The sequence below is a fragment of the Arachis ipaensis genome, chromosome B05 (assembly GCF_000816755.2).
Source record: "Arachis ipaensis cultivar K30076 chromosome B05, Araip1.1, whole genome shotgun sequence".
Lineage (NCBI taxonomy): Eukaryota > Viridiplantae > Streptophyta > Magnoliopsida > Fabales > Fabaceae > Arachis > Arachis ipaensis.
In genome coordinates this window covers 136,816,493-136,835,780 of record NC_029789.2, presented here as the reverse complement: position 1 = coordinate 136,835,780, position 19,288 = coordinate 136,816,493, and the positions used below count along the sequence as shown (strand labels likewise).

The 19,288-nt window shown below is 35.0% G+C and overlaps 1 protein-coding gene, 1 long non-coding RNA gene and 2 pseudogenes across 4 annotated transcripts in view; 2 read left to right on the top strand and 2 right to left on the bottom strand.

Annotated features, from left to right (window-relative positions):
* Positions 4,440-6,526, bottom strand: LOC107644361 (spermidine hydroxycinnamoyl transferase-like). The gene has a single exon (XM_016348200.2). The coding sequence runs from the start codon at positions 6,294-6,296 to the stop codon at positions 4,848-4,850; it is 1,449 nt and encodes a 482-aa protein (XP_016203686.1). The 5' UTR covers positions 6,297-6,526; the 3' UTR covers positions 4,440-4,847.
* LOC107641264 lies at positions 7,046-8,483 on the top strand (annotated as a pseudogene).
* Positions 14,981-15,508, bottom strand: LOC107641262 (annotated as a pseudogene).
* The window catches only part of LOC110262593, a 77,940-nt gene continuing 76,592 nt past the window's right edge, over positions 17,941-19,288 (top strand). For all 3 annotated transcript variants that reach the window (XR_002347422.1, XR_002347421.1, XR_002347420.1), the window contains exon 1: positions 17,941-18,539. This is a non-coding gene — a long non-coding RNA (uncharacterized LOC110262593). The remainder of the gene's footprint in view (positions 18,540-19,288) is intronic.

Here is a 19,288-nt window from a genome sequence, read left to right as displayed (position 1 = left end):
AGGCTTGTATTCCTCCACTACCTCCTTCCTTATTGGAAGTTCACTTGGTACATGGGTCTCTTGGTTTTGCTCTTGCACTTCTAACTCCTCCTTTGTAGTCCCGGTTTGATATTCATTGTTCTTGCTAAGCACTATTCAACTCTTCAAGTTTATTGCTTTGCATCCTTCCTTTAGATTTGGAATTGTGTCACTGAAAAAGGTGTTGGTAGGCCTCTCAGCAATTTGTCTGGCTATTTGATCCATTTGAACTGTCAAGTTTCTGATGGAGGCCTTGATTTCCTGCATGAAGCTAATTGTGTTTTTGGCGAGTTTAGCTAAGGCTAGCTCCAGAGATGATGGTTCTTGATAAGAATAAAGAGAGGATGGTTCTTGATATGAATAGAGAGATGATGGTTCTTGGTATGAGTAAGGAGATGATGGTTCTTAATGGATGGAATATGAAACATTGAAGTTTCCTTGGTCTTAACTTTTTCAACTAAAATCCGGATAGTTCCTCCATCTATAGTAATATGAATCATTCTTTGAGTGTGAATAGTAACCCATCGATGCTTTGATGTATTTGTTGAGTGATTTCAGGTTTACAAGGTAGGTATGGATTGAAGAAGTGGGGAAAAAGCATGCAAAAAGTGAAGAATCCATGAAGAAATGAAATTTGGAGTGTTTCAAGATCATGCGTACGCACAATCATATATGCATACGCAAGTTTGTAAATTCGTGCAACCATGCGTACGCACAATCATGCATGCGTACGCAATTTGTAAATTCGTGCAACCATGCGTACGCATGGTCAGGCGTGCGTACGCACGACTGTGATCACGTGAGTTCATTTAATGCAACATGTGGGTTGCAATTTCAGCCCTTCTAAAGCCCAATTCAACTCTTTTTGAAGTAGTTGAAACCAAATTCAAGAAAGAACAAAGGAAAAGCAATTAAGGTAGCTTAGGAACATATTTTAGGGTAGTTTTAAGGAGAGAGAAACTTCCTTTTCTCTCTAGCATTTAGGATTCTCAGATCAATTTCTCTTTAGTTTTAGTCTTTAATTCTTGTTTAAGTATTATTTCAATTATATGCTCCATTACCTTAATTCTCCTAATTTCTCTTGTTAATTTCTCATTTGTGCCATTTTTTAGTTCATGAACTCTTGTTAATTTCAATTTTATTTAACGCAATTTGATATTTTATGTTTCCTTTATGCTTGTTTTAGTGATTGTTATAGTTATCTTGCAATTGTTAGTTTTAGTTTTTATTAATTCTTACTATTTTACCATGCTTTCATTTTATACCTTTCAAGTGTTTGTGAAAATGCCTCTCTTAGCTTTAGAGTATATTCTTTAGCATTTTTGGCTTGGAATTGGAAAATTAGGTGATCTTGAGTCATTAATGTCCAATTTAGATTGGTAATTCATTAGAATGATTAGTTAATCTTGTTTCCATTAATGTTACTTATGGATTGGGATTAACTATATCCACTTGACTTTTTTCCGATGTTAGAGATAATGAAATAGAATTACTCTAGGTAATTGTTGTGTTATAATTAATGATTATGATAAAAAACCTTAGAACAACTCCAACAGTTACTTTTTGGAGTTCTTATTAGTGTGCATGTCAGAAAAAGAAAGAGACCAACCGTTAGAGTGAAATGAAAAGGAATTCCTTCTCTTGGATCGAGAAGGGAAAGTCCTTTTGAATAGGGACTTTTGTTGTCCAAAGTGTTCGATGATATTCTAAATGACCGTGCTCCAGAGGTAAATTATACTAGAGTAAAGTATCGTTTTTATCCCAACATTTAGGGTAAGTCCCAAAGTTGCCCCTAACATTTCAATCATCCTATTTAAGTCCCTAATGTTTCAAAATTGACTCAATGTTGTCCTACCGTTAGGGATCCATTAACAGAATTGACGGCGGGACAAAATTGAGACGATTTTGAAACGTTAGGAATTTAAATAGGACGAAAATGTTGGAGACAAAAATAATACATAAAAATAAATTTTAGTTTTATCCTTTAATAATATTTTTTTACTGTACATAGTATTCAATTATTTTTCAATCACATCTAAATAAATTACACTTAATCACATTACTTTCATTCTAAATAAATTTATTTTTTATAATTTTACACTTAAAGTTATAAGTTAATATAAAAATATAAAAAAATTTATTTAGAATAAAAGTAGTGTGATTAACTGTAATTTACTTAGATGTGATTAAAAAAATAATTGAATATTAAATACAGTAAAAAATTGATATTATTGAAGGATAAAATTAAAATTTATTTCTATGTATCATTTTTTATCCCCCAACATTTTCGTTCTATTTAAGTCCCTAACATTTTAAAATCGTCTCAATTTTGTCCCACCGTCAATTCTGTTGACAAATCCCTAACGGCAGGATAACATTGAGCCAATTTTGAAACGTTAGGGATTTAAATAGGACGATTGAAATATTAGGGACAACTTTGGGACATATCTCAAACGTTGGAGACAAAAACGATACTTTACTCATTATACTATTAATGGTAATAATTATACTATGGGATACTATTTAGCAGATGGTATTTATTCTGAATGGGCCATATTTGTCAAATCAATCTCAAAGTTACAAGGGGAGAAACGCAAGTTATTTGCACATTATCAAGAAGGGCAAAGAAAAGATGTGGAGCGAGCATTCGGAGTGTTGCAAGTACGCTTTGCAATTATACGTGGTTCAGCTCGCTTTTGGAAAAAGAAGCTTGCCAACATAATAAGAGCTTGTATTATATTGCATAATATGATTGTTGAGGATGAAAGAGACACTTATGCAAGAAATTTTGCTCAAGACTTAGAGTATGACGATGTCGAAAATGGCTTATCACAACCTCAATTGGGAGAGGAAGATTTTGCACCATACCATTAATTTCTCTAAAGAAATGTCCAACTTCGAAATAGGCAGCAGCATAGACAATTGAAAGAGGACTTGATTGAACATATATGACAATTTTACAATACTTGTCGTCAACTATAGAGCTTAATTATGTTTTTCTTTATATTAAGTAATTTTACAAATTAGTGTAATCTCAAATTATATATTGTGTATTATTGTTACATATGAATTTTTTTAATATTAATATCTTTTAATAGTGAATTATTTTTAAATTTATAAATTTAAATAATATTATTGAAAAAAATAATTACATTAATTTTAAGTATTTTAATTAATTAATTAAGTGGGACCACAATAGGGACTAAAGTTAGTTCTTCCTAATGGAGAAGAAAGAGATGGTTTGAGTTCTTATTTACTATTTATGACGCAAAAGTTGATGTGGAGTTACTTTTTATGACAGGTGGACCACAAATAGGAATTGGGATGAGTTTCTTACTGGTCTAATGAAAAGTTCAATTTATTTTTATTTTTATTAAATTTTTATAATTATATTTTTTAAATTTATTAGTTAAAAAATTAAAATTTTTATAATTTATTTTAATTTATTATTAAATAAAATATAAAAATATTAATTTTTATGTTTTAATTTTTATATTCCATTGTTACAAGCACGCTTTACAATTATATGTGGTCCAGCTCGTTTTTGGAAAAAGAAGAAGCTTGCCAACATAATGAGAGCTTGTATTATATTACATAATATGATTGTTGAGGATGAAAGAGACACTTATGCAAGAAATTTTGCTCAAGACTTAGAGTATGACGATGTCGAAAATGGCTTATCACAACCTCAATTGGGAGAGGAAGATTTTGCACCATACCATTAATTTCTCTAAAGAAATGTCCAACTTCGAAATAGGCAGCAGCATAGACAATTGAAAGAGGACTTGATTGAACATATATGACAATTTTACAATACTTGTCGTCAACTATAGAGCTTAATTATGTTTTTCTTTATATTAAGTAATTTTACAAATTAGTGTAATCTCAAATTATATATTGTGTATTATTGTTACATATGAATTTTTTTAATATTAATATCTTTTAATAGTGAATTATTTTTAAATTTAAAAATTTAAATTACATTATTAAAAAAATTAATTATATTAATTTTAAATATTTTAATTAATTAATTAAGTGGGACCACAATAAGGACTAAAGTTAATTCTTCCTAATAGAGAAGAGAGATGCTTTGAGTTCCTATTTACTGTTTATGACGCAAAAGTTGATATGGAATTACTTTTTATGACATATGGATCATAATTAGAAATTGGGATGAGTTCCCTATTGAAGATGGTTAGTATTTATTATCTTTAGTTGTTTGCTTTACTTTATTGTCATCTAAATTCTTATATGCTTATCTACAAACTCCTTTATTTTCATAGCCGATAACACACGTATATCTCATTGTAATTTTTTTGAGAGATTATCCGAGATTTAATACTCTCAATTTTTATTGATTTGCACTTGTAACAAATAAAATTAAACTTTGATAAAGAATTCATTATTGTTCTAGACTATTCTTCCAACAAAATTATATTTTATTAAAAAGTTTTTGACCGACATTCATTATTGCCATCAACACGACAGGAAATACAAAAGTGAATGGAAATAATATCGGGGAGTGCTAGAGGAACAATGAAAATTTTGAACAACATAAACAACCACCAATCAAATAAAAATACATTACACCCTAATTTAATGCTACTAATTAAATTTACTCTTTTAACCCTATTAATTTACATTGTTTACACATTGTTCAAAAATCTTGTTTGTTACTTATACTTTTCCAATAATAACACACCCAACTCAGCTCTAGCAAACTGAATTTTATCACACTAGTGAATTTTTTTTTTTCAAAAAGAAGAAAATACAAAAGACAGATTAAATTATTTTGAAAGAGCTAATACCATCATCTTCATCCCTTGTTTTCAAATATCTTCCCAAAAGTATTTGATGAAATCTTTCATGTGGTCTACCTGAAAGTGCATGTACACCACAACACCATATCCATTATCACCATCTTCGTCAGGCATTAGAGCAATCATCCCTCTATCATAAGGACACAGACCACAAGGACCAAAATAAAACGGCTTCCCCAACCCAAAATCAGCCTCATAAAACGGCATGCTCATCCAACTGCCAAGTATAATGTTAGGATTCCCAAAGAAAGGCACATCAGCTCTATACTCACCTTTCTCCGAATAATGTGTCCTAATCAGATCCCAACGGTTTTCAAACCCTGCCACGTAATGCATTTGTGATTTAACAAACTCGTGATTCGACACTTTATTAACAGCTTCCCTTATTTTCTGCGCTGCGTAACTGATTGGTTGAGTGGTGATTTCTTTAGCGTAGCAAGTTGGCGTAACCGTCGGACCCAACGCGTTTCCGAAGTAGTTTTGAGGAAGTGGCGGATTCAATCTGTTGCGAATATCGACGTTGAATCTAACGACCGTTGGTTGATTCTCTTCAAGATTACGAGCTTTGCAAGCGCATCTCCATATATGTGCGCTGATAATTTCGAATCTGCTGTACGGTCTCGGAGATGGGTTATGAGGAGCGTTACCGTTACCGTTTCCATTTACGGTTACATTTGCATTTGCATTCGCATTCATTTTGAGCTTCTGGACGTGTTCTGGTGTGAGTTTTAACCGCGCGAAGGTCGTCTTCTTCTTTTGCTCTTCGATGCTGTCGGTTCTTCCGAGGATGAGCGGCAGAGGCTTGAACTCCCGGTGGTCGAACAGGGGTGGAGTTAATGGCTCAGTTGGTTTGAGCACGGTTCGGTCGAGAAACGGAAGCTCGCTTGGATCTAGCTTCGCACCTCGAGTGAGCTTCGCCCATGAGTTGATGAAGCCAATGGCGGCGGGGCCGTCGCCTATTGCATGAGAGAAAAGGATTCCGACTGCAAAGCCGCCATCGCCGCCGTAGAACTTTGTCACCTGTGCCAAGAACAAAGGAAGCTCGTTTATTTGACGAGAGTAGTCAACAGCTGGGATGAGTTCTTTGATGCTGGGTTCATTTGGAGTGAAGTCTCCATATTCCGCCATTGATTTCTTCGATTCAGCTTCGAGAAGCAATACCCCCTTTGCGTTGCAATCGAGTTCCAAACGGCCACCGTCCGTCCAACTCAGCCTCCCGGCTAATGGATAGTAGTGAACGAGAATCTCGCTGAGAGAATCTCGCATTCGCTCAACGAGGACATTGACATCGACGACAGTATTGTTGTTGTTCTTGGCGTTGTTCTGTTTTGGGTTGTAAAGGTAGATTGAAGGTGTATGACTCCATCGCCAAAGTTGGTCGTTGTCTGATAGCCATAGAAGACCCTTTGGGGTCTCTTCTTTTGGGATCACTGTATGAGTACCTAATATTGTTACCATTGTTTCAGTCTCTCTTGTGTCTAAAGGCTTCGTTGATTGCTATATAAGACTATGATAGCGGTGAAGGGGACTATTATAGTAACGGCCAATAATGCTAGTGTGAGTAAAGCTATTTTCTTCCTCACATGAGAAACGTGCGTGGGCCAGTGAACTTGTGACGCCTTATCATGATTGTCTCCACAAGCTCAGGCATGTGTTAGACATAGGTTTGTGTAGCTTGTTCATGCTTAATGAGGGTGGATATTGGTTATTCATTAATTATTTAATTAAGTTGTTGGACATTAATGACAGTGGACCTTATGTAACTTTTTTGTCCTTTGGTTGTGATGTTATTGGTAACGCTGTTTTTTACTGGTAACGCTGTTTTTGACATGAAAGTTAGGTTTGGCTTGGTAATGTGTGGATGGAAAATGAATTGGGTTGTGAATATTGTATGACCAGAAATGAGTTAATACTCAAATTCGTCCATGAAACATACTCCGATCTCCATATTAGTCCCCGAAAGATAAAGTTAATCAAAAGAGTCCTTGAAAGATACACGACTGAATCAGATTCGTCCTTCCGTCAAATCGCTTGATGACTTGGCTAACGTCTGCTGATATGTGACGTTAACTGCCACGCTGGCAGAGAAGAAAAACGACGCCGTTTTGAGTGAATGCCCTGATAGTCATGATTCGGCGCCGTTTTGTGGGCAGAATGGAGATTTTGTGGTTGGTTGGTTTTAAAGTGTGTGAAGTGAAGCAGCAAAAGAGGAACGTGTGGAGATGGGTAAAGGCAACCCACAAAGAAGAAGCACCGGCGATGAGCTCCATACGGCGGCAAGGTCTGGTGATCTCGTCGCTGTTCAGATGATTTTGACTTCAAACCCTTTGGCTGTTAATTCCAAAGACAAGCATTCGAGAACACCGTATCCTCCTCTCATTTATTATCACTACTAATTGCTAAAGGAACCCTAACACTCTGTTCGGTTCCCACGGTAAATTCTCCATTCAATTCGTTTGCTTTGAAGTTTAACTTGTTCTTTCCTGATGATAATTGAATCCATTGCACCGTGATTTTCTTCCCTTTCCTTTTTGACCTATCTGCATCGAATCGTGGATTAGCTTCCCTAATACCATTGTATTGGAATCTCTGTTGACTTATTGTTTATGCTTTTTATCTTTTTGTTGCATGAACAGAGTTGTGCTGCATGTTTTATCTGAAAATGATTTGGTACTTTGTTATGTGCTTAATGTGTAATGCCCTGTGAACTTGTTATTATGGGGTAAGGTTGTTTTATTGGCGAGTAAAAATGGGGTGAAACTTTTCATGGAAGTGTTTGATGACTAAAATTACACATGGACTCATGAAGCTCATCAAAGAAAACTTTCACCCAATTTTTTTCCTCTAATTAAAGATACCCTAGGAAGAATTAGAAATAAGTAAGGATGTTTTATATAGGGTAAAATGAATTTGGTTTGTCTTGGAAATTATAGCATTTCCACTTTGTTCCTTTGACAATTAGCTTTGGACCATAGACTTCATTTAGCAGCATTTGCTGGACATGCAGAGATAGTAAGTTATCTGTGCAAGAATAAGGTTGATGTTGGTGCTTCTGCTATGGATGACATGGCCGCAATACACTTTGCCACTCAGAAGGGGCATTTGGAAGTTGTTAAGGCTCTAGTTGCAGCTGGTGCATCCATCACAGCTTGTACTCGCAAAGGCATGAATTCATTACACTACGCAGCTCAAGGTTCCCATCTGGAGCTTGTTAGGTACTTGGCCAAGAAAGGGGCGAGTCTTACTGCCAAGACAAGGGCAAGAAAGACTCCTTTGGATCTTGCTAACAATGAAGAAGTCCGCTCAGTTCTGGAGGAATTCGAAAGATCAGCCAAGAACAGAGCATCTAGCAACAAAGATAAAGCTGAACAGTCTGATCCAAAAGCATCCACGTTGGAATCAGAAGATAATCAAGTGCCAAACAGCCTGCAGTGGCTGTCGATGAAGAAAACGGTGACGGAGAGAAGACAGAGACTAATGAGGATGACGAAAATAGTGATAGAGAGAAGAGGAAGGCTAACGAAGAGGACGCAAGAGAAGACTCATCACAATCAAAAAGGGCAAAAAGTTAAGTTAAGCCATCTCCAAAGTTCAAATGATATCCAAGAAGAAGAAGAAGAAGACATGTAGGTTGGCAGAGGCATAGTCTAGTAGAACGACACACCACCACCACGGCCTCCATTTGCTGCCTCCATCGTCGCCCGAAATCAGCAATTTCAACACTAACCCAATCATATGGCCCACTGATTGTTGAAGACGACGTATTTATCGTCGAAATTAGGATTAGGTTTCAAACAATTAGGGACTGATTTGAACTGTTTTGCCAAACTTACCTTGTCAGCAATCGGTTATGACACGTTGGCCTCTTCCACGTTGGAAGCTAACGAAACACGTCAGCAGACGTTAGCCAGGTCACTAAGAGAATTGACGGAAGGACAAATGTGATTAACTTGGGTATCTTTCGGGGACTCTTTTGATTAACTTTATCTTTTGGGGACTAATATGGAGATTGGGGTATCTTTCAGGGATGAATTTGAGATTTAACTCGACCAGAAATTATAGCTGTTGGTGTAAATTGTTAAAAGTTTTATCTGAAAAAAAAAAAGAGAAATAGGTCTTTAACTTTTTGGCCTAAAGACATTTAAATTTCTAACGATTTGAAAATATATTTAATTTATTGACCTTCTTAAAATTTGGACACATCTTTCTGTTTATTTGGGTCTGGCAGACCCAACGAAAACATCAAACATGGCTTCTGGTGTCTTGATTTGGCCGATATACGGATGTACACGTGGAAAAATTTTTAAAATGGGACAAACTAGACCCAATGATTGATATGTCCAGATTTTGAGAAAGTCAAGAATTTAAATGTATTTTCAAATTCTCAAGGATATAAATGTCCGCAGGCCAAAAGGTCAAGAACCTATTTGTCCTTTCTCAAAAAAAGAAATTGTATAGTTGTTCAGTAAAAATTAAGATTGGCAAAGCGGGTCAGCCTGCTCTGCTTTGCCCCATCCTGCCAAAATCCGTCTTAATCGGTCTGTCCACCAAAAGACAGTCTGGAGGTTGGCGGGCCACCCTGCCTTCTCCTTTTTTCTATATAAAAAACTCCAAAATAATATATTAATATTATAAATATCAACAAGTAGAACCAGAAATAGAAAAATATAAAATAGATATAGAATATATAAGAAATTCAATATGAACATTAGAACATGAACAATAGAAAAACAGAGAACATGAACATTTAACAATAAACAAACAGAACAGTCCTCCCAGCTCCTAGTACCACAAATCGAAAAATAAAAAAAATTAAAAATTAAGAAAATAGAAAAATAGACAACGCTTAGTCACTGTCATTGAAGCGCCGCCCGCTACAGATTTGAGAGAGGGATTTACAAGCCGTCTAAGTTGTTGGCTGTGGACCCGAGAGAGGAAGAGCAATGTCGCGTCGCCGCTGGTGCGAGAGAGGAAGAGACGTGTCGCATCGTCGCCAGTACAAGAGAGGGAGAGCCGAGTCTTCGTCGCTGCCGGTGATTCTGCCGTAGACTGGGCGAGGGAGACAGAGACGTGACGGAGAGAGGGAGAGAGAGAAGGAAAGCGAGACAAAGAATGCAGAGAGCCAAGTCATCATCGCCAGCTCGCCACCAGTACGCCGTTTATTCCGAATGCATCTGTCGATCAGAATCTGAAGCTGCATTTGTTTACAGGGACGGGACACTGAGACAGAGACACATAGATACAAAATTGTGTTTAGCAAATGAGACATGGACAGAGACATTGTGTTCAAAGACACTGAATTAGTGTATTTTATGTCCATCCTGATAGGAAGGACACATAGATACTAATAAGGGACATAACTTATTTTTTATTTTTTCTTACATTATTCTTGTTCATTTTTCATAATTATACTTTTTATTATTATATTTTTTTCTCAAATTTTTTGAATGAAAAATGTAACACCCTCACTATCAGAAATCATGCTTCCGGCTGTGCTACTGTGATAGCAAGAAGTATTACGACTACTTTACATACTAAATATTAAAATAGGAGCCTGTGACTCGACACTGTATCGCTGATTTCTTTAAAAACCGGAAATAAATACTTTATCTTAAGAAAAATACAAGCAGGCATAGATTCATATACAAGACTCCTTACATAATATCTCATAATATAATATACATATAAAACATACAACTCCTATCCCTCTTACAAACTTGTAATAAAAAAAAAGACGAGGGAAGAAAATAATCTAATTAACACAACAACATATAAACCAAATGCAATATAACTTTTCTTAATGCTTCTTCATCCGGTTCCAGAAAAGGTAAAGCTGTAGGGGGGTGAGAACCTAACCACATGGTCTCACCACAGAGTTTCAAAGTTGTCATAAGAAGATATTCAACAAGAAAATTATTTTCAAGCTCAGTAATTATCATTGCCTTATGAATCTTTTAAAAACCAATAGGTAATTGTTCAAAACCTTTTCAAAGAAACAATGTTCAATCTTTTAGAAATCCAAAACATTTCCTTTCTTATAAGAAAATCTCAATCAGAAACCAACCACGCAATCAAACAACATAATCATTAACTCAGCACCAAAGTTCATTCTCAAATGTAGCACGCCAGGACAAACACAGGCAAGACAGACAAGGAAAGCACAAGTAGGTAGCAGTTAAGAACAGTTTAGCAATTAGGCAAACCAAAACAAGTTCAAACCCAAGCAAAGCATACAAATGCATGTGATGCATGCCTGTCCTATGGCTGATGAGGCTCATCTGTCGGTTATCCAGCCAACCCGACAAGTCTGAATTGTCCTTAGGCTGTCCCCCGATGTGCATCCCCAAGAGTCTATGCATAGCTTTTTCTCAAATAATCAATATTGCTCAATAGGGGTAACATTCCCGGGAATTTATATAGTGCCCGGTCACACTTACGTCGTAGGGTCAACAGAGTATCGAGTTTTCAACCTGGTACACGTGGTGGCAAGCCACGGCACTTAATCCAGGGAATCTCGTATCTCAGATATTTCAAATTCATAAGCCATATGAATAATTCAAAGATCATATCTCAACATTCTCAACATCATAATCATTCATCAATCCAAATCTCATTTCCAAATTCATTCAAAAATCATATTTCAAAGAAAATCCTTCATCATCCTCTTTCCATTCCGTTCGTTAACAATCCTAATTCAAAATGTAATTTTTTCTTTGATAAATAAATCAATCTTAAAACATATAATGTTTAAAAACAAATCTTTTTAATTAATTACTTCAAATAAAACATCCAATTTTATAAAATTTCGACAGCATCTCCTCTAAAACTTGGACACTGCCACCCTTTTCGGGTTCCAACCAAATCAAACCAGACTCCTGTTAATCAGTCAAATCACTTCCAATAACCATTATCACAACAACACTCAATCCAAGGAAACTGCAAAATCCAGAATTCAATCAACCAATCCTATAAATCGCAATTTTAACCGACTTCAACCAACAACATCAATCAATAGTTAAGAATTCTCGGTCATCTCAAATAGTTTCAAACCAAGCCATTCCTCAAACACTTTTTGAATCATTTCCAAAGTAGCAAATCATTCTCAATAAATAACCCGTTTTCAAATATCAAGTCTTTTCCAAATTTATTTTAAAATCAAATTCCGATATCAAATCGGGTTTAATATCAAATCAAATTTTAATATTAAATCTTTTCTAAAATCAAACCGTTTCCAAAATTAACCTAAAACGCAATAATAAATCTTCTCTAATAATTCAAGGAAAACTGCTTTAACAACATCAATCAACTAATCCAAATATTTAGCTTTCTCAATCGGTCAATTTATCAATCAAACTAATAATCTCATTCAACCAAAACAGCTCAATTCAATTCATAAGACTCACGAAATCACAAAAATGTATTTTACGCATTAATATCGATTTACAACAACCCTGTAATGTAAAATAGATTTAAGAAAAACCCCTACTCCGTTCTTCCCAGCTATGGTGGCGGCTTTCATCAAAGGCGGCAGCGGTGGTGCTCAGCATTGGCGGCGACGACTCCAGCACAGCGACAAGACACGGACGACGGACTTGCAGCGAGCGCGACGGGCTCCTGCTCCCTTCCTCATCGTAGCGCTTCCTTCCTCTGTGAACCGTATCGATGGCAGCACAGCAGCCCGACGGTGGCGGCGGCGTGGCAGCGCGATGATTCAGTGGTGGCGATGGCAACCGGCGCAGGGAGCGGCGGCGAGGTAGCAGCGCGACCTTCCCTCTCTTCTCCTTCCTTGGTTCTCCCTCTCTCTTCTCTATGTGACATGGCGGCGCGGCGGTAGTGACGTCCGCCAGCGCCGTCTCCCTCTCGTCCCTCTTCCCCCTTTCCCATTCTTCCTCAACGCCCTTTGCTCTCTGTTCCTCCCTTTCTTTTCTTTTTCTTTTCTTTTCCTTCTTTCTTTCTTCGGTTAGTGGGGTATGAAGGGGGGGTTAGCATTGGCGGCTAGGTTTTTGGGAAAATTAGGGTTAGGATGATATTTTGGGGATTTAGGGTTTTGGTAAAAATTAGGTATAAGGATAATTTGGTAATTTTAATAAAATTGAAGCATAAAGTATTAATTTTTTTAAAAACTAATTTAATCTCTAAAATTACTGTAAAATATTATTTGTGGTATAAAAATACTAATTGATTCCCAATAAATTACTCTAATTGAAAATACATGGTAATATAATTAATTTTCTTTACCTTTAACTTAAAATATTAAATGATATAAATATAAAGTAACTAAAATCAAATCATATAAAATTCTTATTATTTCATAACTACCAATTTTATAATTTAAATATAGAAAATAATTCAATAATTATAAAATTAGACAAAATTCTAATTTAAATAGCCAAACCTCATTATTTTCGAATTCTCAGAACTTTAAATCATAAATAGAAAAATAATCCGTAGGTATAGAGTTTGGATAAAAACCTTAATTTATTTCAAGTCCGATTAATTGCCTTTAATTATTTTTCAATAAAAATAATTTCTGAAATTAAAACTATAAATAAATATATATAATTTGGGATTAGTTTAAAATAGGACTTTTCAAAAGTCTTGGGTCTTTCATCCTAGCCACGTTATAAAAATTTTCGTCCTCAAAAATTGATACAAAATGAAAGAGATTCTCACCGGAATTCAACTTCATAGTTTTTTTCTATTCCAAAGCAAGGAATAGAATTCAATTCATCTATGATTTTAAATCAGATGCATTCCAAACAGGCTGAATGAGATTATTGTGAAAAAATGGATAGAAAAATTTTTATTTAACGTAACTGATAAAAGAATTTTTTAATAATAAACCTTTCTTTAGGAGCAATATTGAAACTTAAATTTAAACACCAATTATCCTTATATAAAGTTTTATGTTATATTTAAGTAAAAGTGAGAAGGATGTAAGAGAAGATGAATCAGAAAAGAAAAAAAAGTTTTTCAATTATGCAGTAACAGTAACCTGATATGATAGATAGTAAGAGAGGAAAGAGATAATTATAGAAGTTTCGTGATTGTGTGAATTAATTAGATAAGAGAGAACGTGAATGTATATGATGAGAAAGTAGATAAAGTAGTGGAAGTTTTTTAATATAGAATAACTGATATATAGTAGGATAGATTATTAGGAAGGGTAAAATTGAAAAATAATTTTGAACACCAAACTCATGTATTGGCATTATATATATATATTAGGATTTTTAAATAAATTTATGGTCTTGTTGGACTTTTAAACAAGTCCGGCTCGAACCGAATAAAAAATAATAGACCTAGACTTAAGTCATATATTTACAACATGATTTCGGTTTGTCTAAGCTAAAATTCGACTCAACTCGAACCTTTTTATCATAGTTTTAAAAATCAGACCTGACTGATCAGACGAACGGGTCCTAAACTATTAGAAAGCGTCAACAATTTCGATTTGATTTATTAGATAAAATTGTCATTATAAAAGCTGTCCCAAAATCATTGAACCAGCCAAAAACCAATCGGTCGGATCGAACTAGGACCGGCCAATTTTTACTTTTCAACCTTTTTTTAGTTTTAAATTAGAAAAAAAAATTAAAAAAATAAAAGAATAATTACCTCTCCAAAAATTTTAAAAATAAACACTTTAATTTCTAAAAAAAAATTAATACACAGAAACATACTCAAGCTTTTCTTCCTGCAAACGAATCAGTCCTTAGCTTAATTTTTCATTTGTACTCGACAACGAAAAACGATGACTGATACATTTAGACACCACATGGCCCATTACGTGTCATAGACAAATAAGTCCCCATCCGTCGTAAATGAATTGATTCAGAAAAACCGGTTTGCAAGCTCAGCTATGGTGGACTTCTCCCTCCCAATTTCCCTAATTGAGTTGTAATAACCCAGCCAAGCATGATACGCGGCTTCTCCCTCCCAGTCAAAACCATGGATCATCTTGAAAAGCCGAACTTGAAATATCAAATGTATTAACCTTATAATCAGGTGTTTGCATGACATACTCCCTTAAAATATGGTGTACTATTTGAAAATGTGATTCGTGTGGAGCAATAAGAAAAGATTGCTTGACCTGTAATCACAAACCAAATCAAGCATTAATGCCTAATGCCGGAAATTTTCAATATTTAATTGAAATATATAAGAATAACACACAAAGCACTCTTATTAAAGGAAAATCTTCTTTCATTTTCCGATTTCGCCCCTGAGCTTGAAACCAAGAACTCTCTCCATCTTAGCGAGCACAGCCTGGTTGGGCTGGGCTTTGCCGTTCTCGTACTCCTGCACCACCTGCGGCCTCTCGTTGATCTGCTTCGCCAACTCTGCCTGCCTCATCTTCTTATCCAGACGGGCCTTCTGTATGGCCTGCCTCGCCTCCACCGCCACCCGCTCCAGCGCCGCGGGCTCTGTCCCTTCCTCCAGCTTCCTCGCGTTGATCCCAGGCCCGGGCTTCCTGTTAGACCCCGCGTCAAATTTTTTGATGGTCTGCACCTCAGGGCCTGGTTCACGGCCTTGGGATTACGAAGGTCCTGAGCCTTGGGCTGGACAACTAGATAATTATTTGGGATTATAATTATATGGGATATAATTTAATCGTGTTTATTTGAAAAAGGTATGAGTAATAACTTGATGACAACCAAGATACTCATTCGTGATTCTAAATAATTTTGTCAGAAATATAGATTTCTTGATTTACTTTTATATTTTAAATTTTTAAATATGCTCATTTTTGTGTGACATACTTGAAAGTAATATATTGACATTTGAGAATTGTTCTCGTGTATGAAAGAGTTATCATGGAGATGATAATTCTATTAAAATAATATCTTCCAATAAAATTATTTTTGAAATGATCAGAACTTTTAAAATATTTGTAATATTATTTTACATGGGTTGTTTGGACAGCCATAAGTTCTAATTTCAAAGACATCTCCCTACTATTTATTGCTGAACATCTTGAGAAGATGTGGTGCCCAAAGTAAGATAGTATGACTATCAAAGATTTTATTTAAATTAGTGGGAGTATTGGGCGATATATTTTGAATTAAACAACTTTAGAAGTTGGAATGCCATTAGGCAAATAGCTTTTGCGAGAATTATTCTTGCAAGCATTTTTGGAGATTTATTTTGTTACAAACAATTTATAATTGGCCTTAATATGATTAAGGTTTGTGGCCTTTTTAGAAAAATTCAATATGAGTATTGAGGATGCGAATCAAAATTGCTCTTAAGGGTTAGTTTGACCAATAATAAAAATATTGAGTATTTTTATTATAAGAGTTTAAAGTAAAATCTCTAATATCTAATTGATATTCTATTAAATAGAAAATGAGATTCTCTCCGTGTATAAATACTAGTACTCTATGTACTCCAAACAAGGAATTTGATTCAGTTGCTAATCTTTTGTTAAATATTTAGACTACATTTTAGAAATGTGGCTAAATTAACAAATTTCTCACTAAATCAATTTTTTACCCATATGAGATATGAAAAAGGCAGAAACTGAAACTCAAGAATATTAGTGTTTGGAGATGTCTTATGTGTTAAGAGATTGTACACCAATAGAATTGATATTAGGTCCAATAAATGAGATTTATTGGTTACCCTAAAGAAATAATGAGATTATTTTTATCACTCTTCTTATGACAAAATGTCTGTGATAAGAGGTTAAATTCCTTTTTAGAAAAGGGATTCCATCTTAAAGAAATAGTGGGAGTACAATTACTTTTATTAGAATTGTATACCACTCAATAGAGGATATACTTTCTCTTGAAAGTATAAAAAGTTTGATCGTCAAACTAACTTTTCGAAAAAGTAGCCTATTTGTATAATGATACAATTCTATAAAGATAAATCTAATGGTTACTTAGATTTTTTATAATCATGTTCAATAAGGATTGTCCTTAAAATAAAATTATACACTATTGTAGTGGGAGATTTCATGTTTTGAGAAAACGTGATATTTATTATGCACTAGGTGTATTTTACAAAAGGTCAAGCAAACATGCTCAAGAGCAAAGGTGTTTAAGGTCAAAAGGGTTTTGATAAACACAAATGTGCATTGAAAAATTATACACATGATTGATTGGCTCTAGTGCAAGTGGGAGATTATTGTGATAATAGTATGCCCAAGATCCAATCTATCATGATTGGCTCTCGTGCAAGTGGGAGATTGTTGGGAATAAGTAGTATGACCACAATCCAATCAATCACGTGTCAAATAATTTGTTATTGTTATTATATTAAAATGTTAATATAATAAGGTCCTTGATTAAATTTAGAGATTTATCATTGTGATAGTGATCATAATATTGAGAGATAAATCTTTTATAATTTAATCTAAATTGTTCTTGGTCATAGGATTATTAAAAAAGGATATTAATAATCCGAAAACACTAACGAGTGTTCTAATCTTTGCTGTAGAATTATTTAATTATTATTTTGATTTGATCAAATAAATAATTATATTAATTCAGATGGAATATTATTATATTTTTTGCTAGTATCAAGAATATAATAATAGTATGATAATTGAGAATATTAAATGAGATTTGAGAATAATTAGTTATTCTATTTCTGAATTTGAATTATAAATTTGGATGAGATCCAAATTGATTCTGTTTTAAATTGTTATGATATGATTCATAAAATTTGAAGGATTCAGTAACAAATCTCATACTATATATATGTATACCAAGAGTAGAGGAATGTGACACAGACGAGAATAACAAGAGTTTTATTCCGTTACCTCTACACACATAAACGTATGTGAGCCTGATTTTTGGAGAAGAATTTTATGGCGTGCAAAGATTTGCAAGAGGTTTCTCAATTTAGATCAGATGTCCATTGGTCAAGGAGTTGACAGTAAATGTTGGTCTCGGTGGGGATACGCATAGCGCCTTCGTACCATCGAAGGAGAAAGTAATTTTTACTAGCGTACACAGGTATTTAGATCTGATCTATATATATTGTATATTATTGGAATAAAGTTTAAGTACAAAATAGATCTTTAGGATTACCTTATTTTTCTTGTGCGGCATATTATGAACACATGGTAATCCTTCATTGACTTTTCTGAGGATTTACTGTGTATTCATTAACTTCAATTAATAGTAGTCTACCATAATTAATGGCAATCACCGGGGAAGTTTTATGAGCTCTATGAAATGGATGCTGAAATTGGCCATAAGGAGCTTGATTGGAAAATAACATTAAGCGGTGTGGGAAAATGTCGACAGATCAACTCTTTTGTCGTATATAGTCGTTTGGTTATTACTTTCCTACTTGTTTACCTCTTAAAGATTAAAGAGAGTTGTTATTACTTGCTACTTCAGGTTGGTATATCTGAAAGTGGGATTGATGATGCTGTTCAAAACTTTATTGCTCGGGGGTAAGTACTAAGGATAGAGTGAGATTTCGTTCGAAAGTTGATTTGACTAAATGTAATGTACATCTGAAGTGGAGATTTCGTGCAGCACATAGATGAGTATGGCTAACTCCAGATAGATTGGATGATATGAATTAATCTTACTAATCATGTTGCATATCAATTTCCTAGCTAATGAATTGAGGACTTAGTATGCTTGTTTTGAGTTTTTTCTTTCATTGTGAAGATACAAGGTTGGAAGGGTGGAGCAGTTGGAGACATCCGAAGAAGCAAAGGCTAGAGGAGCCAACTCCGTAAGTTTTTCCATGCTTACAGTTGTGTTGGCTTTGTTAAATTCTTGTAGATGACATTGTTCTTTGGTTGTTGTTTCGAGGGTTACCTGAAATTGGAGGTCGATCTCGGTCGAGATCTTCTGTACTGGTCGGTGCCGACGTGTCCGGCTGGTGAGTGGCGGCCGGAGCTGTTGTGTCCGACTTGTTGGCTGGCTCCACTGCTGATCCTTGGTCACCGGAGGGTGGGGGGTACCTGCAAGAGATTCCGATACTTAAGTTAGCATGGGTATTAAACAGGTTTTTAGTAGAATAAGAGTATGAGTTATACCTGGGTGCTCCAGTGTATTTATAGTAGTTGTAGAGTGACCTTTTCAGATAAGATAAGTTAGTTATCTTATCTTATCTTATCTTTTGACAAGGTCAGCTTATCTTCAATGGAACCGCCCTTATCTCTATAAGCTTGGGCTGCCTTTGGATCTGGGTCGTATTCCTTGAGTTTGGCCCCTTTTTTGGGCTTTTCTGTCGATTTGGCTGACCTCTTTTAGGAAGAGGTCGGATAGTCTGACCTGAAAAGGTCGGTCGCTTTATCGCCAATCATCTCGGGTCGGATAGCTCGATCCAGGGTATGAACAGTGCCCCTGCTTGAGCTCGATCTTCTTCTTTTTTTGAGGTCGAGTCCTTTAGACTTCGGTCCTTCTCTAGTGAAGCCGAGTTCAAGCATTTTGTCGATTTCTTCCTTTATAGAACCTTTTTGAATTTAGAACGTTTTT